This window comes from Bactrocera tryoni, chromosome 1 (assembly GCF_016617805.1).
Source record: "Bactrocera tryoni isolate S06 chromosome 1, CSIRO_BtryS06_freeze2, whole genome shotgun sequence".
In the NCBI taxonomy this organism is placed as follows: Eukaryota; Metazoa; Arthropoda; class Insecta; order Diptera; family Tephritidae; genus Bactrocera; species Bactrocera tryoni.
This window is the reverse complement of record NC_052499.1, coordinates 42,956,807-42,979,620: the sequence shown is the minus strand read 5'-3', so window position 1 is coordinate 42,979,620 and position 22,814 is coordinate 42,956,807. Positions and strand designations below refer to the sequence as shown.

Genomic DNA, 22,814 nt, shown 5'->3' with positions numbered 1-22,814 from the left:
ATGTCAATGGGCGTCATACTGGCTATCACTTCAGCAGCATCGCTTGAAATTGTTCGGAAAGCACTGATAACTCTTAGTGCCGACAGCCTGTGCACTGTGTTTATTTGTTTATTTGTCTGGCATATGCTTTGAATCCTAGTACCTGGATCCATATTGGAGCCGCATATAACATAACCGATCTCATTACCTTTGCGAGTAATAAACGTCGGTTGGAACGCACACAGCCTTTATTTGCCATCTTTCTAGATAAGGCATTCAGGATTTTATTCGCTTTACTTGCAGTGTATTCTAGGTGATCCTTAAATTTGAGCCTTGAGTCTACTATTACTCCCAGATATTTTAGGTGAGGCTGTGAATGAATCTCGCACTCTCCAATGGTGAGACATATTCTTTCTTCCACTTTTCTTGTACTTATGAGCAAGACTTATGTCTTTTGCTCAGCCAGTTCTAAACTCATTGATGAGAACCATTGGCGCAATGCAATGTTGTCTGTAGCGACAAGTATTAACAGTTTCATCAGGTTTTAGAAGCTCATTATATAGCAGATCCTTCTGACCCTACTAAACACAGAGTATCACCTTCTTATCGAATCGATCTGTTTTGGCAGTCAATGTTGATGCTTTTCTTGAATTAACCCATGCCACTCTCCATTTAGAATTCTTAAAATAAATACAGCATTTTTCTTCAAAAGGAAACCAAAAAACAATGCTTTCGGCAAATCATCACTTTTCGGCACCAAATTTTACTATTAAAACAAAATTAAAAATATTTGATGTTGCTTGTTCAATGACTGTAAGGTTATTGAATATGTGACCATGTTTCACGGATATCATGCCAACTAAACAGAAAAAAAAACAGAAAATCAATTAATTGACCGGACATTCCAGGTGCATGCCCTTTAATCGTAATCTTTAATACATTTGCAGGACCGTCATCAAAAGGGGGTCTTTCACCTGGGGCTGATTTCTTCTTTTCATTGGGAATGGTTTTTACGTAGCGGATCCCAAACCCAGCTCACAACACTAGGAAGAAATGTTTCGCCTTCTTCCTTTAGCTTGCCTTCAAACGGATGTTTTTTGGCTACCCAGAGGATCCTTGGTCTAAGATTGGAAGTCGTAAGCTGCTTGAGCTATATGTAAAATAATCGTTTCTGATCGTTTCTAAGTTCCCTCATTGCGTGAACTTCAACACATGGCTCCATCCTCCTATGAAACTAAATACTTTTTTCATCATTCACATCACACATATAAGTATGTATGTATATACATAGTTACTTACTTCATTCAGACCGTGTACCATCCTTACTCAAACTTTCATATAATTTGATTAATCCTTAAAATGAGCTAACTGTATTAGCTTTTCAACTAGCCACAAGCTATCAATCTATAGCTTAGCTTCGCTTTAAATATCACCTAATTAGCTCCATCTAGTCATTTAATTACGCAGTCAAATGGACAACTATTGATTAGCTAAAGTTCTGATGTGCCATAAAGTTCCTCTTGTGTTTGCCGTTGGCTTGGTTCTTGCACGGGCTATACCTAAACAAATATAAACACACAAATAGACTTGTATACTTAAATCGACACTTTAGCTCAGCGGTATGAGATCATGTGTCAATAATTTGTTAACACTGTAAACAATTCATTAAGTATGCCCGATACACACATGGGCAACGGCAACCAGCCGCTCAACTTTAGTTGGAATAATATTAGTGTGAGCGTCGTCAAACTGTCTCGTGCTGAGTTGTTTTAAACACCTACCGTGTACGAGTATACGTAAAATTTGAATGTATAGAGTTGCCATTTGTAAAGGTTTCGCTCTCCTGCATTATTAGAAAGAGCAACCCATTTTTTTTTCTTTTAAAACAAATGTGAGTATGTTGATTGAATGATGGGTATATGAGTCATACATCTTTCCTAAGTCATGTATAGCATACAGTTCCCGAGACTTCTTGATATTGAGATTGCTAAATATTTCCGCTCTTTTGAATATTCAATAATTTTTTATGGTAGTTTCGATAGGCAAAGGAGGAACTGTAATAACGAAGACCAAAAAATATCCATAAAATCATTTACTAACTCAAAAGCTAGATGCCCAATTTTATGGTTATAAACGTCATTTGGGCAACCAGACAAAAAAAACAATTAAATTGTGTTCACTTTTTCTTTACCGTAAAGTAGTTTTAAACCATTTAGTGTAACTTATAATACTACTCTTCTTCTTCTTAATTGGCGTAAACACCGCTTACGCGATTATAGCCGAGTTAACAACAGCGCGCCAGTCGTTTCTTCTTTTCGCTACGTGGCGCCAATTGGATATTCCAAGCGAAGCCAGGTCATTCTCCACTTGGTCCTTCCAACGGAGTGGAGGTCTTCCTCTACCTCTGCTTCCCCCGGCGGGTACTGCGTTCAATACTTTCAGAGCTGGAGTGTTTTCGTCCATCCGGACAAAATGACCTAGCCAGCGTACCGGCTGTCTTTTAATTCGCTGAATTATGTCGATGTCGTCGTATATCTCGTACAGCTCATCGTTCCATCGAATGCGGTATTCGCCGTGGCTAACGCGCAAAGGACCATAAATCTTTCGCAGAACTTTTCTCTCGAAAACTCGCAACGTCGACTCATCCGTTGTTGACATCGTCCAAGACTCTGCACCATATAGCAGGACGGGAATTATGAGTGACTTATAGAGTTTGGTTCTTGTTTGTCGGGAGAGGACTTTGCTTCTCAATTGCCTACTCAGTCCGAAGTAACACCTGTTGGCAAGAGTTATTCTGCGTTGGATTTCTAGGCTGACATTGTTGGTGGTGTTTACGCTGGTTCCAAGATAGACGAAATTATCAACAACTTCAAAGTTATGACTGTCAACAGTGACGTGAGTGCCAAGTCGCGAGTGCGACGACTGTTTGTTTGATGACAGAAGATATTTCGTCTTGCCCTCGTTCACTGCCAAACCCATTTCTTTTGCTTCCTTGTCCAGCCCGGAGAAAGCAGAACTAACGGCGCGGGTGTTGAGGCCGATGATATCAATATCATAATACATCATATTTGAATGCTGTGATATTGAAGAGCAAAGAGCACTAACTATAAACTCAAATCTTAACTAGATACCTCCCAAAAACAACAGAGGCAAACTGTATTCAGTCAGCTTTTACCATAGTCGTGATACTCTGGTATCTGTTACCAAAAGGAACACTCGGAGAGGGCTTAACGGAGAATTTTACCGAGCAAAACGTAATTTTGACGCCTTCCGTAACATCAAATATATTACTGATATCTTGAAAAGTTGAATGTTAACAAGTTGGATAACACCCCTGTGAGGTTATAATTCATTATCTAAAGGGTGATACGCCTCGTCCCAACGAATATTTGCTACAGAGGCTTGCTACAGAGGTTTTAAGCGTACGATGATACGTAGTTCTACCAATATAGTTATTGTAAGATCGTCATCCACTTGCGTAATAATTACACTAACCAAATATTAAACAATTGTCTTGAATTTTAATCGATTTTCAAAGGAATCAATATTAAAATATAATTGATTTAAAAATACCACAGACACTGTTCGTCTCATTAGTCTCCGCGCCTTTGCCCACTGGGATCCAAAACAAATTTAAGACCAAATGCCAAGCGATTGTTTAATAAACTAATCAATGCACTCAAACCCATGCCGCACGGAATATGTGGAAGTGAACTAAAACAAAGAAATATATACGAGATTAGAATGGTTACGGCCCCTGTAAGAAACTAGCGCTACCGGTAATACTGAAAGCCCACGGAGAGGTCAGAGTTTACCATGCTGCGCACAACAGAATCCTCAAAATCCCATTGATAGCAAATTGTGGCGATAGTTTTCTGTGTCTTGCGATGCCAGGCGAACATGGTTGCCATCTGTATGCGTTGGTGTATACGCTGCCAATAGCTGATATCAAGACCCTGTCGCGATGCGGATGCCGCTATTTGGTAATTATGCTTACTATATCGTGCAGCGAGTGCCGCTTCGGTTATCAGTGAACGCGGATCGGTCCATTCGAGCAGCAACTCCCCACCGAGCGCCCACGAGTTAGTAATCGAACGCATTAGAGATACGGTACTGCGACCCCTCTGCGAATGGGCATTATACAAGTTCCAGGTGAGTGTCGTCGATGGACGCATGAGCTCGATGGTTGTTTGAGTTTCTAACGGCAAATCTTCGGCAGCACGTTGCATGGCTGCTTCCAGTCGTAAAGCGTGGTGCGGGAAAAAAATGATACTGACATTGGAAGCCAGTGTTGTTGGATTGATGTCTGCCATGATGGTGGGCGTTTGCTTTTGAAGTTGAAAAAAAATGTATTTATTAGTTTTATCTTAACGGTATTTTTTTGCTAAAAACAACATACTAAAAAATCATCATATAGTCGTAGAGAATAATTGCCGCCAAAACGAAATCCCGAAGGACGAGTGTGACTCCACAACCAATTGCACGTGATAATTTTGTTGGCCGCAAGTCGATGGGCGTAGTCCAATTCGATGCCATCGTAATATTTCGGATTAATACGTTGTGCAAACAGATGGAGATCGTGTATATTGCCGGGGTTCTTTTTCTCGGTAGAACCAGGGTAGAGCTGGAAGCATGCTGGAAACTGTTGGGTGCACTTCCGTGGACAAAAATCGCACGTCATGAATGTGAGGAGTTGGAACAATTAACAAATACGCCTTTTAATATCGATTTATTTTTTGCAAAAGTTCAAAATTAATACGAAATATAAAATATATATGTATATATATACACTCGTTATGGTGAAACGTTATACCAGCGTCACCGAACGTTTGTAGTTTCCCAGAAAGAAAACTGAGAAACAGAAATTTTAATTAATAAAATTCTGACTGTTTTGTGTTTGAAAACATTGACTGAAAATGTCATGTAGAAAGTGATCAAAAGAAGGTGAAATAAGTGGTGAATTTGAAAAATACAGAACACTCGAAAAATATTTGACCGTGGTGAAATAATAATTACTGAAAAAGGGTTTGCAATCCAACACAAATAAATAAATAATATTTTAGAAATTGTCGTGAGATAGATTCAAATACATATAAGTACTGGTAAAAATAAATTCCTTAATTTTTTCATTAAATTGGAGGTTTTCTTAGCATAGGTAAAGGGATCTGACTTAAGACAAGAGCACATCGTTTTGTACGATACTAGTTGCCATTTTGAAAATGATTTCATAACAGAATAGCTCTTGCTAACAGATCGGACTGAGTGGGCAATTGAGAAGTAATGTCCTCTCTCGACGAACAAAGATCAATCTTTACAAGTCACTCATCAGCCGAGTCCTACTATATGATGCAGAGGCGTAGATGATGACATCATCTGACAAGTCGGCATTACGCGTTTTCGAGAGGAAGGGAACGTTGAATACCGCAGTCGATGAAATGATGAGATGTCCGAGATATACGATTCTTTGACATTTCGTTCCGGCTATATAGCTCCAAATGTTTAACAAACAGAATGCAGTCTTCATAATCTATCTCAAGTAGGATAGAGAAACAATACCACTATGCTAAAGAGTTTTTTTGGAGTGAGCAAACAAGAGTAAAAACATTTCAACCAAACCAAAATAGAGTTTCAAAAGCCTCGCATTAGCTCGCGAAATAATACGATTATATATATGTATATATATAAAGAAGCCTATTGAAATATCATTTAATTTTAATATTAAGAAGTATCTGCTTTTTTCTTTAAAGTCAATTGCAACAAATTTGTTTTTTAGTAGAAAGTTGCCTACAAAGGATACATCCTTGAGCATATGGTATCTTGTATAGGTATACAATATACATACTTATATAAATATCATTCGAAAGGATGCAGGCCCTCTAACTTGGAAAATATTCCACCTTATACCAGTAAATGATAGCAAAGAGAGAGGTCTCCTCTACACATGAAATCGAAACTTGACTTAACACTAAGAAATTTGGAATACGAGAAACGGCTGGGACACTTCTCTGGATTATGTCTAAAGCCAGATGAGTTCTACTGAACGCAAGCATATTATAATAAAGAAAATTTAGAATTCTCAATGTCAATTCTCTCTTAAGACTTTGTTGTTGTGGGCCTCATGTTGCCATCTACTACCAAAAAATGTGATGAGTTTCGATTGACTGCGTAGGCATAACAATACTCTAATGAACGAGCAACCAATGGGAAAAGTTTATTAACATACATACATATATGTATATATCTACAAATGTCTATGAACATACTAACATAAAATCAGTTGCACTGCTTTGTGGTCGACAAACCGCCAAACCACAGGAAATGGAAATATTTTGTTGGCATTCGTTTGTATGTTTAATTGATGCTTTTGGTATGTGGCCTTTCATACCCGGCAGGGATAAAACATACGCCAGAAATCTCACTAATTATCCTCCACCGTCCTGGACTCACAGATTGATACCGGACATCCATTCGTGGATATACAGACGACGTGGGGTGGTACCTTTACGGTAGAAAATTTGACGACTCTCATGTGTCAATCTCTGCGGAAGCCTCAATTGTGCCAAAACTGAGACAAATAGAGCAGACTAAGCGTCCATCAGTTTAGCGGATTGAAGTTCCGAACTGCTTGAAAAAAACAAAAAAAAAAACAAAAAAAATTGGCTGCAGCCCCATCTGCCAATATTCATATGAAAAACTGTAGTAGACTTGACTTTGCTCGTATGACCTGTATAAGATTAGGGTTATGGCTTCAAATTCGCGGTAAAATATAATCTTTCATTTTCCTAGTGGGTAGGCCATTAAATATATGTGAATGTTGTTGTAAATATGTTACTACACGCACACACATAAGTATGTATGTATAAAATATTTACATTTGGAAAAAATATTTGGCTAGCAAATCAATATGAGTATATTTACATACATGCATTTATAGGTATATTTACACATTTGACTTTCCTCCGCCGGAAAATAAAAACAATTGCGGAATCTGAATGAGAGGAAATGCGGCAATCTGTTCTTTTGTATAACTTATTTTTTTGTTTTCTGTTTCTAAATTGGCTACAAATTGTGGCAAGTAAATAACCGTAATGCGGATCTCAAGAGAAAAAGACAAAAAGAAATTCTGCCGAACTCGTAAATAGCTTATAATAACAGCTGTTTTCATGTTTCACTAATTTATATAGATTTATACATATGTATTTTCAAGTATTTCTGATCGATATTTATTTATTTGGGTTATATTAATTATGTACATATAGAGATTATACTTAAGAGATTAAATTAAAACATGAAAACAGTTACTTTGGCTGCCTCGAAGCTATAATACCCTTCACAAAAACAAAAGATTCCACAAAAGAATTGAGTTTTGATCGATCAGTTTGTATAACAGCCATAAGCTATAATGTTCTGACCCGAAAATATTCATCGGAAATTATACCTCTGAAAATAGACCATTCCGAATTTCGTGAAAACATCTTGTCCAACAAATACCCGTAAGCCTTCCATACAAGATCTTGATTTTGATATTTTAGTTTCCATATTAGCTATATACGATATCGGCGGTTCCGACAAATAATTATTTATTATTATAATAAATTATTATAATATTATAATACGAGGGCTGCTATATATATTCTGGCCTAGGGCAACACGAAGTGTTGCCAGGTGCAATCTGACATTTCCATTGGAAAGTTTGACATCTTTTAGCATAACATCACTCAGAACGTTTTGTCATTTAATTGTGAATTGTTTTGTTTACAGGGAATTAAAAAATTCATCTCGGCCAAAAAATGGAATTAACTCGTGAACATTTTCGTGCGATCATTTTTCACAACTTTCGATGTGGATTATCACGACAAGAGTGCATCGATGAACTAAAATCTTTGTATGGCTATGATGCACCATCCTATAGCACTGTGAAAAACTGGTACAACGAATTCAAACAGCCGTTGTGTCAGAAAACATCGATGCCGTACGTGAACTGATAATGCAAGACCGTCATGTAACATACCTTCAGATAGAGGCATGCCTATGCATTTCTCCCACCAGCATATATTCGATATTGCATGAACACCTGGCCGTAAGAAAGGTTTGTTCCCGTTGGATCCCGCACAATTTGACCATCGCTCAAAAAAAGGCTCGTGTGGATTGGTGTAAAGAAATGCTGAAAAATACGATCACGGTGCTTCAAAAGACGTTTATATGATCGTCACAGGAGACGAATCATGGATCTATGCGTATGAGCCCGAAACAAAACAGCAATCGATAAAAAAAAAAACATTTTCGTTGATAAATATGCCTATTTACATTATTAGGCCAGAAATATATATAGCAACCTACGTATTATATAATAATAATAATATAATTATATTAACTTATTATTATAATCAGCCATTTGAGGATAAATGCACGTATGCGAATGTTGAGCGACTAATTCGCGTCTGTATGTTATTTAGGGTTTTCACAAGTCTCATAAAGTTATAAGTTATAACGATTCGAAAACTGCATTGAGAATTGTAAATGTGTAAACTCATTTTTGTATGAAATCCAACAACAATTTTTTTTAAACAGGTGTAAATATTTATAATTTTACGATTTTACGATGCTTTACGACGGGTTGTGAGTACCCCAATTGTATTTTTATAAGGTTTACGACGTTTCTTTTCGGGTGCTATAAACTTTCTAGAAAGTTCTGCTTAGTGTCTAACCATATATGTATATTATCTGAAGCTATAACATTTCCATCCCAACCCAAAATCGCTGCGCCACCTTGGCGTCCAAGAATGAATCAAACCAGTTTTCGATGTTCCGATGTGAATCGGGTTCCAGTGAGGGTGTTCTGCAGTGACCGGAAGAGATGGTAGTCATAAGTTCTATAAAGCGGATGATGCAAAACTTTCCAGCAGCTGTTTTCCAAATACGTAGGTTTTAATCACTTTTAGAACATGAAGCTGCGTGTTGTCATGATTTGTTGGGTTGAAGGTAGCATTCCCCATTAATGGTTTTATTCGGTTTTAGGAACTCAAAATACATAAAGCCTTCTTGATCTCACCAAATACGGAGCATTACTTTGGCGTCATGATTATTCCTTTTTACCGTTGATTGGGGTGGTTGGCCAGGTTTCACGTACGATGTTTTGCGCTTCGAGTTATCGTACTTGATTTGTTGTTCATAAAAAACGACTGCTTTTTGTAGCGTTCAAACAGCATTTCAAACTCTGCTATATTCTATATTCCATCTGTGAAACTCACTTTGTAAATGAATCAATAAGAGAAAATTATTTTTTTTTTGAAAATTATCTTCAAAACTTAGTCAACTGTGGCCGGTAAGTGGACATCATTCGTTGGAATCGTAGATTTCGTCAGGCTCTTCCAATAGTAAAGAAATATGTGGTGTCTTAGTGCCATCAAAAATACATGCATGCTTTTCGTAAGTTTCATTCTTCGACCTCTGAAGTACATACTATATTATTCTTAAAAGAATATTAGTAATACCCATAAAAACAATTTAGCGTTCGAATAGCAAGGGGCTATGTTTATTTAAAAAGTTATCCAGAGACCTAACAATATGATAAAATATCATTAATAAAGTGAAAAATTATTCAACGCAATTACTTAGATAGTATAGTAGTTTCTCCTCATTGTACCTAACTTGGCTTTAAATGCATGCGATATTTACCGTTATCAATATTATTGGAAGAAGTTTTTCTGATAGTTTTTTAATATTTATCCTCAGCGATATTCCTTTCTGTCCATAGCAGCCAACTTTAAACCACAATGATTTATAATATGCATCATGAGGATTGTGAGTAACGAACAATTTTTGACAGTTCCTACAGTTGCGTAGGTTGCCTTTTATATTTCGGGATTTTGCAACCGTAGTACTACAGTCTGGTAACTGACACTTGACAGTAAAGTTTGACATTTTTAACGTTATACATACTCAAAACGTTTTGACATACGGCCGCTACTTGTGCTGTCTACAGCAACTTGAAATATTCATCTCGGCCAAAAAATGGAATTAAATCGTTAATTATTTCGCTCAGCTTTCGCCGTGGATTAACCCGTCAAGAGTGCATAGATACGAGTAAGCTTCGTTAAATTTTTGATGATAAAGCTAAGTTCAAGTGTTTATCGATAATGATGGTATCGATTGGTCGATGGTCGAGAGAAATGTTAAATACGACACGATATCTTCGAAACACGTCTATGAAGTCATGACCTATCATGAAATGTGGATTTACGCGTATATTACCGATAATAAAAAGCAGACGACGGAATGGCAGTTTCAATGCAATAAAAGCTGGATCGGTTCCTAGCAAATGGTTGACTGTTTTTATGGAACAACTATTTATACATATACTATACATATCGGAACTATCGGAAAGATCTTAATGGAGAATATTTTGGAAAGAAATAAAACGATTTTCGATGATTAAAATTTGATTTTGTTTTATAATTCCAAAATATAAAAGGCAACCCACATACCTACAACCTCAGTTGAGACTAGTTGCAGTGTATTAAGCCTCTTATAATTTAAGCTTTCCCTGATTTTTTACTGAAAAAAGAAGTTAAAAAGAGCTGGTGTTGATAAGATATTAAATTATGTTATATAAAAATCACTTTAAAGACGCCACTTATCTCAAAAATATAAAACTTCTATATATAGTGATGTAAGAAATAAATAAAATATATTAAACCTAAAAAAATATTATATTGCAGATGCCGTTATATGTTTTATGGTGGTTCTCGCATTAACCTCCATTATTTGGAGCGTTACCATACATATAATTTCCGGTGATTTTTATCATGGCATTCTCGGCGCCAAATTGGCATTCCGTGAGCGAGATTTTCGACAAATGGATGAGCATTCCAAAGAGATTTTCTACCACGACTTGGACAAATTGATAAATGAAACATACACCGAAATTGATGTGGATGATCAGGTTGAGGATGGCGAAACCACGCTGACGCCTTTGGAATCTAATGGTAATATAACTCCTTTTAGTAATTTTCAAAGTTTACTAATTTTGAAAAACTAATTTAGCCACCACCAAGCAACCCAAGGTGCGTAAAACCTATCACATTTTTCAATTGGTACGACCCGACAAAGAGGAAAATAAATCCGAAGAGGACGTGGTGTCGGAGGAGGTCAGCACTACGGCGCTGCCAGCTGTGAAATTCAATATGACGCATGATCGCCAGTTTTTGGCAACAAGTACGTACGAGTAGTGAAAGAATTTCGAAAAATTTGCTAATTTCAAATATTTACTTTCGAGGAGTGCATGTGTAGTTTAATGTAGATATCTGGTATTGAGCAGACTTTTTTACATTACTTGCAAATTTACTTACATCGCAATTATTGTTCTAAATTTTACCTCCTTCTTTTATTTTTTTGTCTAATTGTGATTATTGCTTTGCAGTGATGCTGGACGTACACAAAACACGCTGGCGCCAAAGCGCCGCCGTTCAATTCATTTATAGTTTTCCATTTTTGTCGGAAATCTTTGCGATAATATGGACTGCAATGTGTTTAATATTTCAATCGGGCGTGCAAAAATATTGGTGAGTAAACAATAATATTGCTTTTTAGACAGTGATACTGAACTTGATAGTGTAGCATCATCCGACGTGAATTTTAACAGACTCTGCGGCCTCTTTATCGATACCTCCTCCAGTGTATCATACCGTGGGAGCCTCAGATGCTTGCAGCGTAGTCGAGTGCCAATAGGAATTTTGAGCACTTCCGACCTAACTTTTGCACCCAGATAGAGGTTTTGTTTTTCTTCACCATGCTCTTCTCGAGATGGTCGTATAGGCAATGCATGCGTTTCTCAATGTTGATCCCGTTATCGGATGTTGACTGAATTTAAGTCCATTAAATCGATGATTGAGGCAATCCCGTATTCAATCCTTCAGTCCGCAATAAATAATTTTTTCTAGCACGATTCGTGCGCCACTCTGTATAAACGCTATAGCTGTGTATATTGATTGCACAAGCACCATTTTACAGGTTGTTTTTTCAACAAATTCATGAGACTTTCGAGGCGCCGTAGGGTTGATCATTAAGTGGTAAACATTTAAAAATAACCAACTAATAGGAGAGTAACTTCAGAAAAAAATCTAGCTGGCGTTACTAATCTGAAGCTGAAGTCCTAATTTTGCAAATTTTGGTAAGATAATATTTTACTACGTTCTCCAATTTGATGAAGCAGAGTTTTCATAAAATCCATCAGCCGATTTTACACAACATTTGGTGGTAACTAATAAAACCTAACCAGCATATACATATAAGTTCTGATAGGTCTGGACTGAAACAACGATTTTGATGATGTTACGGCATCTTTCTCTATCCATCTAAAGAAATCGGTTTTTGTGCGCCAAGCCTTTCACTTGACTCCAAATCGGATAGGTCCTTTTTATTCAAGTAAAGTTAATGGCTGCAGTTTTATATAATATAATTTTAAAAAAGTGAAGGAAGCTTAAAAATCGTCAGGTAAGTGTTAGAGAGATGGCAAGAGAGCTCCACATCTATCGATAGTTCGTTCGAATGATTTTGGTGTGGATATTTTGGCTGTGAAACGCGTTCTTGCTCGACTTGTAAATAGGTTCCTTTGGACATATTTGATCGTGCGAATTCCGAGCCCACATTCATGTAGAGCATGTCGATGAGACATAGGTTTATGAGTTTGACTTGCTAACAAGTCCACAATCATTAAAATGGAGGGATAAAAATGAGCCGAAACCATAAAAAAACACGCCAAAGCCACTCGAGAATCAAGGTGATGCTGCTTTTTTTCGTAATTCGGGGTTTGTTGCATTATGAATTTGTTTCGGAGGAACATACGGTCAATAACGAGGAGCCAAAACTGCAATGAATACCATCAATCAACCAGCGTATTCACCAGATTTAGCTCCGTGTGAACCCGTTTTCAGTGAATCGAAGAGATAAACCAAAATTCGCTGAAGGAGCTGATGGCCATCCCAAAGAATGTTTATAAAAAGTGTTTCGAGGACTCGACGGATGGTTGGCATAAGTCCTGTCTTACATAATTTAAATTTGACAAGCTTGTACCCGAGATTTAGCATGAATAATTATCCAAGGCAACGGTTTAATGTTCGAAGAAATTGTTCAGTTCGCATCACTATAGCATAACATCATAAAGCGGTGCAGTTATCATATTTTCTTGTCCTTCTTTAGATTAAACTTATATTTTTTATATGCCGATGTTGTTTAACTCAATTCCAATTTCGAATATCGGTGACTATTTCAGAACTTCTACCTCTATAATTAGTACCTCGAAACTTTTACTTTTTTAGAAAATCGATCATGTAATAATGGGTTGTCAAAAAAGTCTTGCGGTATTTTTATACTCTCGCAACAATGTTGCTAAGGAGAGTATTATAGTTTTGTTCACATAACGGTTGTTTGTAAGTCCTAAAACTAAAAGAGTCAGATATAGGGTTATATATACCAAAGTGATCAGGGTGACGAGTAGAGTCAAAATCCGGATATCCTGTCTGTTCGTCCGTCCGTCCGTGCAAGCTGTAACTTGAGTAAAAATTGAGATATCATGATGAAACTTGGTACACGTATTTCTTGGCTCCATAAGAAGGTTAAGTTCGAAGATGGGCAAAATCGGCCCACTGCCACGCCCACAAAATGGCGGAAACCGAAAACCTATAAAGTGTCATGACTAAGCCATAAATAAAGATATTAAAGTGAAATTTGGCACAAAGGATCGCATTAGGGAGGGGCATATTTGGACGCAATTGTTTTGGAAAAGTGGGCGTGGCCCCGCCCCCTACTAAGTTTTTTGTACATATCTCGGAAACTACTATAGATTTGTCAACCAAACTCTATAGAGTCGTTTCCTTAAGGCATTTCCATTTACAATTCAAAAATGGAAGAAATCGGATAATAACCACGCCCACCTCCCATACAAAGGTTATGTTGAAAATCACTAAAAGTGCGTTAACCGACTAACAAAACGTCAGAAACACTAAATTTTACGGAAGAAATTGCAGAAGGAAGCTGCACCCAGGCTTTTTTTAAAAATTGAAAATGGGCGTGGCCTCGCCCACTTATGGACCAAAAACCATATCTCAGGAACTACTACACCGATTTCAATGAAATTCGGTATATAATATTTTCTTAACACCCTGATGACACGGACGAAATATGGGTGAAATCGGTTCACAACCACGCCTTCTTCCCATATAACGCTATTTTGAATTCCATCTAATGCCTTTTCTGTATAATACGAGTATATACATTAGGAACCAATGATGATAGCGGAATAAAACTTTACAAAAATACGGTATTTGAAAAATATGTAAATGACGTATAATGAAATCTCGATTATCAATTTATCATGCGAGAGTATAAAATGTTCGGTGACACCCGAACTTAGCCCTTCCTTACTTGTTATTGAATTTTTTTTTTATTGAAATTGAAATGAATTTTTGATGACTCATGACCAGCTCTTGACTGATGCTACGGCTGCTACTATGCCGGTCTCTTTCGACCAATACAGCTATAACTCACGAATGACTTCAAAGAAGCGACAATCAATTAAACACGTGTTAGCGAGTGAAAAGAGCTTTCCAAAAAGGTATAGCATGACCCGCTGCGATGAATAAAACTAGAACTACGCTCTTTCAGCGCCAATTAGCGAAAATACCGCAAGACTTTTTTGACAACCTAATACAATTACAAAATCTGTTTCACAAAATACCATATTTCTTAACAGGGGACTTCCGAAACCGTGGCGTATTGTCATACCCTCCATACTGGTATTCTCCCTCATGACGCTGGGTACGCTGATCTACACAATTTTGGCCAGCACCTATTTAAAGAATCTCTGCAATGGACTGCGTGAAAATTTGACAAAGCCCGAAGCGATTACGTAAGTTAAAAGCAAAAGTTCTCAATTTCTTTCTTTCTTTCTTTCATACATTTCCTGCTCCTACATTCACAGCTGCGGTCAAGCCATCTCCGTGCTGCGTCCCTTCATCCGACAACACGAATTCAAACACGATGTCTACTTGAATCTCTTCCGCTTCGCCTACATGTTCGCTTTGGTCTTGTGGCTGCTGGCGCTGCTGCTGATGTTGGTGCGCTACTTCTTCGCAATCGATTTCCAACTGTTGGATGTACAATCATTGTACGATAACAAATTGGCGCGTCGCTTAAGCCGTCCGGAACCGGAGTTTACAGAGGTGCTCTTGGACACAGCGCAGTCTCCCACTCTGCTACTGCCACGTCACGATCGCAACAAGTCGGAGGATGATTTTCAAAGTGCCAAGTCGAATTTGAGTGAAGTGGCAATGCCGTTAATCGACACCGGCAAGCCACGTTCAGTGCTGGTGCAGTATGCGCCAACGCAGCAACGCGTGGTTTAGTTTAGACAGCACTTGACACTGTTAAGTAGAGGCTTAACCAAATCTAAGTATGTACAGGCGACAAGGTGGGAGGCGCGTTTAATTTTGCGGAGAAGCGTTTCAAAACGGTTTTACCTCAGGAATCTTTTTTATTTAAAAACTGCACAATTTCTCTCTCCAAGTTTTTGCTGCCGCTGTTTTATATTTACAAGACATGCTCGTATGTATATATATGTATATGTGCGTGTATGCGAGCATCACAAGCATTCTTTAAAGCCGACTTCGGCTCTACTGTGCAGTTGAATGATATTATTTTAATAAATAAATAAAAATATGCAATTCAAGTATTCAGACAACCGTCGCGGCTAAGCAACAACAACATACCTACGATATGGCCGAACCTCTGTAATACCTGGTAAATACCTTAACGCATTATTTTATCTCAAATATTATTTATTGATTTTTATATGAATTTTTAGTGCTTTTAACCACTGTGTGCGTGTTTAACAGAAACATATTATATAATAACATTAATTAAAGTATAAATGTGAAAAAAATAGTTTAATTGTGACACAAACTACTGGGGCGCTGACTTAGACTATTTTGGTGGTAATGGTTTTGGTCTCCAGATAATTGTTCAAACCATCGCGACCCATCTCACGTCCGATACCAGATTGCTTGTAGCCACCGAACGGTGCTTGTGGCAGCACAGCACTGTAGCAGTTGATCCAAACGGAACCGGCATCCACGTTGTTGGCGAATTTCGTCGCCTTGTTGATGTCATTGGTAAGAATGCCAGCGGCTAGGCCGTATTCCACGTCATTGGCACGATCGATGATCTCTTCAATGTCGCTGAATTTCAAGATAGACATAACCGGTCCAAAGATCTACAAAAACGAGTTTATATAAGTACTTTGGAGTCATTTTGAAGAAAGCGTTAGTGCACATAAGAGAAGCCAAGCCAAAAGTCCGTAGAGCTTAGCTTGTAATCAACACCTCTGAAAAATACTTCATATAACACAACTTTACATCGAAAGTTTTCCAACAAAAGGTCTAGATTTAAAAATAAGCAGTTTTTGTTGTTAAGCTTCGGATTTGTAGTTATAAAAAAGATTAGATTAGATGTTAGTCGTTTGAAATCCTAACTAGTTAGATGGTGTTTCTACCTGCATCCTGTCCCACTTTATGAGATTTTGAAAAAGAGAAAATAAGGATCTAACTTAATCCGAACGAAGCTTCTCAGTAGTTTTGTGAAAATTTTGAAAATTGATAATATCCCCCAAAACCTTACTCGATTTTTGCTAAATCTGCCTGCGAACTTATCAAAACTACGGGTATTCGACCGAAACATAGAAGCATAACTTACCTCTTCCTGTGCGATTCTCATTTTGTCTGTAACATCGGAGAACACCGTTGGTTCGATAAAGTAACCGACATTGCCGACGCGCTTGCCACCACATTGCAGCTTAGCACCCTGTTTTTGGCCAATTTCAATATAACCCAAAATTTTGTTCATCATTTCCTCATCGATTTGTGGACCATGATTAGTTGACGCCTCAAAAGGATCACCAATTTTACGAGCCTTCGCCAAAGCCACAGATTTTTTAACAAATTCATCGTAGATCTTCTCATGCACATAGGTGCGGGTGCCGGCGCAACAAGTTTGACCTTGATTGGGGAAAATTGCGTCGTGTGTTAACTGCACAGCTTTGTCAACTAAATACAAAAAAAAGAAAATAAAAAAAAAATTGAGTTAGTTTCCATGTATTTGGAATATGTCAACAACTACTTACCATCAACATCGTCGAATACCACAAATGGACTCTTGCCACCCAATTCCAGCGTAACACGCTTCAAATTCGACTTGGCTGCCGCCTGCATAATGATGCGTCCAATTTCTGCGGAACCAGTGAATGCGACCTTCTGTATGTCATGATGTTCTGATATCGCAGCACCCGCGGTGGGGCCGTAGCCGGGTATGACATTGATGACACCAGCAGGAAAACCAGCTTCCTTAGACAAAGCGGCCATATGAAGAGCGGTAAGTGGTGTTTGTTCGGCGGGTTTCATGACAATCGTGCAACCGACAGCGAGAGCGGGTGCCCACTTCCATGCCAACATAACCAAGGGATAGTTCCATGGAATGATTTGACCAGCCACACCAATGGGTTCTTTACGTGTCTGTACAACGAAATCACCACCGGGTATGGTGTCACCGAAAAATTTGTCGGTCCAGCCAGCATAGTATTTCAATGACATAATGGCGAACATGACATCACCTATGGCCGATGTGAATGGCTTGCCATTGTCCTGGGTCTCCAGGCTAGCCAGGATGTATTTGTCACGTTCCATCAGACTGCAGAGCCTATTTGTTTAAAGAAGTGTGAAGTAAGATAATTGGTCATTGGAAAGGAAAACAAGTGAGTTACGCACTTTTCGATGAGCGCTGTACGTTCGAGTGGGCTCAGTTTGCGCCATGCCGAGTTCCTGTGGAATGCTTTCTTAGCGGCAGCTACAGCCAAGTCGACGTCAGCCTGTGTTAGATGAGTGAAACATTATTTACATAAGTATTATGAAATATTTACTAACTAGAATTAGTAAATCTTTATCATTTAAGTTTCCTTTTGTACTCACCTTATCACCCTCCGCAATTTCAGCAATCACCTTGCCAGTTGCTGGATTAATAGTTGGAAATTTTTTTCCAGAGACGGCGTCGACGAACTCATTGTTGATAAAAAGCTGAAAATATATAAATAATATAACTTAATAGTCTCATAAAGGTGTTAAATATAGTCTAATAAAATGGTAGGTTATAGCGAACTGAAAGTGATAACTCATTTCTGTAATCCGAAAACAAATTTTTTAAATAAGTTGAAAAATGTATGATTTCACAATACGTTACGGCGAGTAGTGAGTCCCCTATAAATGAAATACCTAAATAAAGAATTATTTCGTATAAAAATATATTTTTTAGTAAATTAATTGGAAATTTTTAAAACTATTTTTCCTTAAAGACACTTGGAAAGTATTATTGACGATATCGTTAAGCTAGGTGCACTTATGGTTAAATGGTTCAATGGAATCCAACAGAAATTTAAATGTTTGTTCGAACTCTATGTTCTATACCGATATGTTAAACTAAATTGTTAATGAGAACTTCACTAGCCCTCAGAGCAACGGGCCTTCAAACAAACTAAGAGACAAACTTTACAGATAGCAATTATGTTGAAATTTTTGTAGGGAGAGGACTGTTTTTAAATCGAGTGAGGATTTGTGATGATATGGACCCTTTAAATCTGTAAAATTACCGTATTTAGAACAAAGAGCAACCTGAAGAGATTCAAGAGCCTCTATTTCATCCAAAAAACAACGATTTGGTGTGGTTTGTAAGCCGGTGGAAACATGGGTAAATATTTGTTCAAAACTGATGCCGGTGAGAACGTAACCGTCAATGGCGACCGTTATCGCGCCACGATAACGCGACATTTGGTTTTAACAACACGGCGTCATTTCTCACTCATCTCTTCAATTAATGTATTTATTGAGAGAACACTTCGGTGAGCAGATAATTTCACGTTTTGGGCCGGTCGATTAGCTGCCAAGATCGTGTGATGCACACCGTTAGACTTTTTCTTTTATATCCCCACAGGAAAAAGTCTAACAGTAAAGTCTTCCGCTTCCATTCAGGCCTTAGAACAAAACATTACGCAAGCCATTCGTCAGTTACCAGTCGAAATACTCGAACGAGTCATCGAAAATTGGACTCAACGGATGGACCATCTGATACATAGCCGCGGCCAATATTTGAAAGAGATAATCTTCGAGTAGTAAATGCCAAAGTATGTTCCTTTAATTCCTCTTTAAGTTTAAAGTTTCAGTGTTTTTTTTTTTAAGAAAATTGGGAACTTCGAAATGAATCATCCTTTATATATATACATATATATTCTATATAATTCATACAATCTACTACGTACGATATATCAATTTCAATTGTTTAGAATATGTTTAGGCAAGATCGAGCAATATCTAATAAAATCCAGACTGCCAGTGGATAACATTTAAGGGAAATGGGTTGCAAAAACTTCGCTTGACTGGACCATCGATACTAGTAATATTTTAATTATTAAGAAATAATCCAAGTTTGAATAATACTTCGTGAGCCTGGGAACAGATTTATTACTTGCATAAATAGGATTTACAAGTTAGGGAAAGTTTTTGAAAACCGAAGATTAAAATCTCACACAATTTTGGAGAGGCAAAAGAGACGGAATATGATCTGATGGCCCGACAAATTCCGTTTTAACTATCAGGAGAGACACAATATGATCTGATGACTCGACAAATTCCTTCTCATCTATCAGCAGACAAATCAATGCAATGTACTCGAGACGACTGCGACAGACGGTCATGATCCAGATATATGATCAGCCAGCAATTAAGTTTTGAAAAATTACAATTCTCATCAAACAGTTAATTTAAGACATTTATTGATCAACTATCGAATCTGGCATTGCGAAATAAAAATGCTTATCAGTAAGCAATGACTTGCAAAAATTACATATTTTTCTGTTGCCATAGAATGTCACGTTTTGTTTAATCAATTGTAATCAAATTCAGTCAGGTAGATTTTTAAATTAATTTTGTGTGAGTTATTTAAATAATATGTGGAAAGGTAGCGGAAAAATTTAGTACCCTGCAAATCAGCGTGAGCTCTATAACAACAGCGTGGCTGATAATTTTTTGTATAATGATAATTATGCTGATAAATTTATAACGATTAAATATCGGCAACTTTTCATAGTTCAAAGTTTTATATTTATGTATGTATGGATATTTCACAATATTATACATACGGACTCTCAACATTTCATAGTTCAATTTTATATATTCATCTTTCAATATATTGTACATAAGCACTCTCTACACGTACCTACTTGTATGTAGTAGATAGGAATCGTAATCTTAAATCACGCATATGTTAACTTCATGGATCTTACGATAAGTAGATAACAGTTGGTAGCGTACAGAAGTTTTATGTAAATATGTATTGAAAATAAAATAATTTTTAATACATTTTTTATCTAATCACAGTTGGTATTATTATACTATTAATTGGTTTTTACGACATTCATTTAAACAAAAATCGACTAAAATTCGAAAACTTGAGAGCGATTATATTGATGTGATAGCGGCCATTGTTGATATTATGGAACGGCAGTGGCTTAAATATACCAAAATTGCAAATTTTCAAGGTTTTTTTTTCAAAAGATGAAACATCGCACACAAACAAATGTTGGTCTTTTAAGACAAAAACAAGAAAAAACTTTAATGTCGGTTACGCCGAAGCTATAATACCATTCGCAGATGCAAAGATTCCTTACGAGAAATTTTATTGGCCAGTTTGTATTTCAGTTCTATGCTACAGTCAACTGATCTGGACAATAACTTCGAAGATGGCACAATTACCTTCAGCAATAAGCTATGCAATTTTGTCAAAATTTCTGCATAAATATACAATAAATATTACCTATAAAAGCACTTGATTTCGCTTGTACAGTTTATATGGTAGATAGATGCTATAATCGTACGATAATGAGCTGCTTCTTTTTGCGAAAATAATGGAATTTAAGATCGTTACCTAAAAAGCTGAGGAACTAGTTTGCATATGTACGGACAGACTAACAGGACTAAGTCAACGTAGCTCGTCACGCTGATCATTTTAATACTTGAATATTTCATAAGGTCTCAGGCGTTTCCTTTTAGATGTTAAGATAAATAACTGAGGATTTCACGGCGATCTTAGGTCTATTACAAATATCATGATAAACTTAATCTACCCTATTCAGGGCAAACATATTATTTAGCGCTGCAAAATATAATTTAATTTACGTAAGTTATTTGTGAAATTAGAAATGTTTGCACGAACTTTTTATGATTTCGAGAGCTATTTATCATATGTAGAGGCTACAATATCGCTAAAAACTCTAAAAGAAATAAATATACATACATATATGCATAGCATACATACATACATATTTCTATACCTTCTTCTAGCGCTTGTGTCGGAGGAAACATTACGAAATTCATTTCATTCAAATCCTGCTTGATATTTACCTGTGTATATTTTGGTACTTCATTTGGATTAGCCATGATGTTTGTAGTTTTCACAATTAATTATTTAAAATATATATATTTTTTTAATTTAGAACACTTCAGTTCGAAAGACTACACACTTCACGCACCGGCTTAGGTACTCTAAGAGCTAATTTCACCACAATTTCGTCCGCAGCACAGGCACAACTAAACTTGCTGATTTGTGGTCGCTTTTTATAATAAGTTAGCCGACAGTCTTTACAACAAAGAACAAACTAATTCTCTGCATTCACTCTATAGAACGCTTGCCGGCCAGTCCGTAGCCTATTTTGATCACTCTCTTCATTATTTGTTGATAATCATTCCTGTTGTTGACTATTACTGTTATCACGCTAGTTGTTGGCAAGCAAAACGCCGAAGAGCTATGACTGAGCGCGTTAGCAAAGTGCGATAAAGTCTAGGTACATATGTATGTATCGTATGTACATATGTGTGTGAACACATAAATTCTTACGCATAAATTCATTACTTTTTTTGAATACTACTAGAAAAGGTATTAAAAGTTAACTGATAGATACACAATCTCTACAAATGACTGATAACTGGCTGTAATTGGTGTCTTTTGCGACTAACTTCTTACGTAAGTGTCTGGGTTAATACAATTTGCTTAATCGAAAATAGCTGTACATATGAGTGGTCTAATTCATATGTCCGCCACTGTAAGTAGTGTGCCAATGACGTGCCAAAATTTGTTTTTTGACGCTCTCTCGCTAGCAGAAAATCAAATATGTTACAGTAAACTCTCGAAAAACGGCGAATTTTCAGTATTTTTTTTTTGTTTTCAAATAAAAAATGAAATATTATATTCAAACTTTTTACAATTCAAAAGATTACATACATAAATATATGAAAAAAAGAACTGACGAACCGATTTGGCTGAACATTTGTGACGAGGTAGTTTAGAACTAGTGGACGATAATAGTATAATTTTTCTCCGATATATGCTGTATAAAGTCACCCGGTCACCCTCTTTAGATTACTATCAGGAAAGAATTCTCTCTGATTTTCAATTAAATATATCACTCATTAATCAATACAGGGTTTGTCCGGAAAGTAATAGCACTGAGTCGATTCAAAAAAATGTATTGAACCAATCGTTACAATTCGTTAAAATTCCAAAGAGGCTTCTTCTGAGTCGATGCAGCCTTCCAAGCATTGAAGGCGTCACGAAAGGCATTCTCCGGAATAGCCTTGAGAGCCGAGTTGCTCTGTCGTCTCAAAATGCTTGCCTTTCATCGGCATTTTGAAGCAAGGAAACAAAAAAGTCCGGGGGGCCACATATGGGTTGTAGGGCGGCTG

The 22,814-nt window shown here is 37.1% G+C and overlaps 3 protein-coding genes across 8 annotated transcripts in view; 1 reads left to right on the top strand and 2 right to left on the bottom strand.

The window, feature by feature from the left end:
- LOC120772417 overlaps positions 1-15,804 on the top strand; it is a 40,313-nt gene extending 24,509 nt beyond the window's left edge. For all 6 annotated transcript variants that reach the window (XM_040101021.1, XM_040101038.1, XM_040101061.1 and 3 more), the window contains 5 exons: positions 10,701-10,967; positions 11,026-11,196; positions 11,402-11,543; positions 14,732-14,887; positions 14,960-15,804. In XM_040101021.1, the coding sequence (XP_039956955.1) occupies positions 10,701-10,967; positions 11,026-11,196; positions 11,402-11,543; positions 14,732-14,887; positions 14,960-15,383 (1,160 nt within the window). In that variant the 3' untranslated portion in view covers positions 15,384-15,804. The remainder of the gene's footprint in view (positions 1-10,700; positions 10,968-11,025; positions 11,197-11,401; positions 11,544-14,731; positions 14,888-14,959) is intronic.
- On the bottom strand, positions 3,570-4,827 carry LOC120772449 (mitochondrial import receptor subunit TOM40 homolog 2). The gene is made up of 3 exons (XM_040101073.1): positions 4,379-4,827; positions 3,757-4,307; positions 3,570-3,693 (listed from the first exon to the last, which is right to left on the bottom strand). The coding sequence occupies exons 1-3, from the start codon at positions 4,658-4,660 to the stop codon at positions 3,573-3,575; spliced, it is 954 nt and encodes a 317-aa protein (XP_039957007.1). The 5' UTR covers positions 4,661-4,827; the 3' UTR covers positions 3,570-3,572.
- Positions 15,798-21,701, bottom strand: LOC120772409 (aldehyde dehydrogenase X, mitochondrial-like). Its single transcript, XM_040101008.1, has 6 exons — positions 21,477-21,701; positions 17,997-18,101; positions 17,796-17,896; positions 17,156-17,727; positions 16,729-17,078; positions 15,798-16,249 (listed from the first exon to the last, which is right to left on the bottom strand). Exons 1-6 carry the CDS (start codon positions 21,510-21,512, stop codon positions 15,956-15,958), a joined length of 1,458 nt encoding a protein of 485 aa, XP_039956942.1. The 5' UTR covers positions 21,513-21,701; the 3' UTR covers positions 15,798-15,955.
- Between the last annotated feature and the right edge of the window lie 1,113 nt (positions 21,702-22,814).

Excerpts from the sequence above, each read along its gene's own strand:
- LOC120772449 (XM_040101073.1), bottom strand. The coding sequence starts at position 4,660 with ATGACGTGCGATTTTTGTCCACGGAAGTGCACCCAACAGTTTCCAGCA. Across the intron at positions 4,308-4,378 it reads GACTATATGATGATTTTTTA|CAAACGCCCACCATCATGGC; the intron begins GTATGTTGTTTT and ends CAACTTCAAAAG. Across the intron at positions 3,694-3,756 it reads GTGGGCTTTCAGTATTACCG|TTCACTTCCACATATTCCGT; the intron begins GTAGCGCTAGTT and ends TCTTTGTTTTAG.
- LOC120772409 (XM_040101008.1), bottom strand. The coding sequence starts at position 21,512 with ATGGCTAATCCAAATGAAGTACCAAAATATACACAG. Across the intron at positions 18,102-21,476 it reads AAGTACCAAAATATACACAG|CTTTTTATCAACAATGAGTT; the intron begins GTAAATATCAAG and ends ATATATTTTCAG. Across the intron at positions 17,897-17,996 it reads AAATTGCGGAGGGTGATAAG|GCTGACGTCGACTTGGCTGT; the intron begins GTGAGTACAAAA and ends CATCTAACACAG.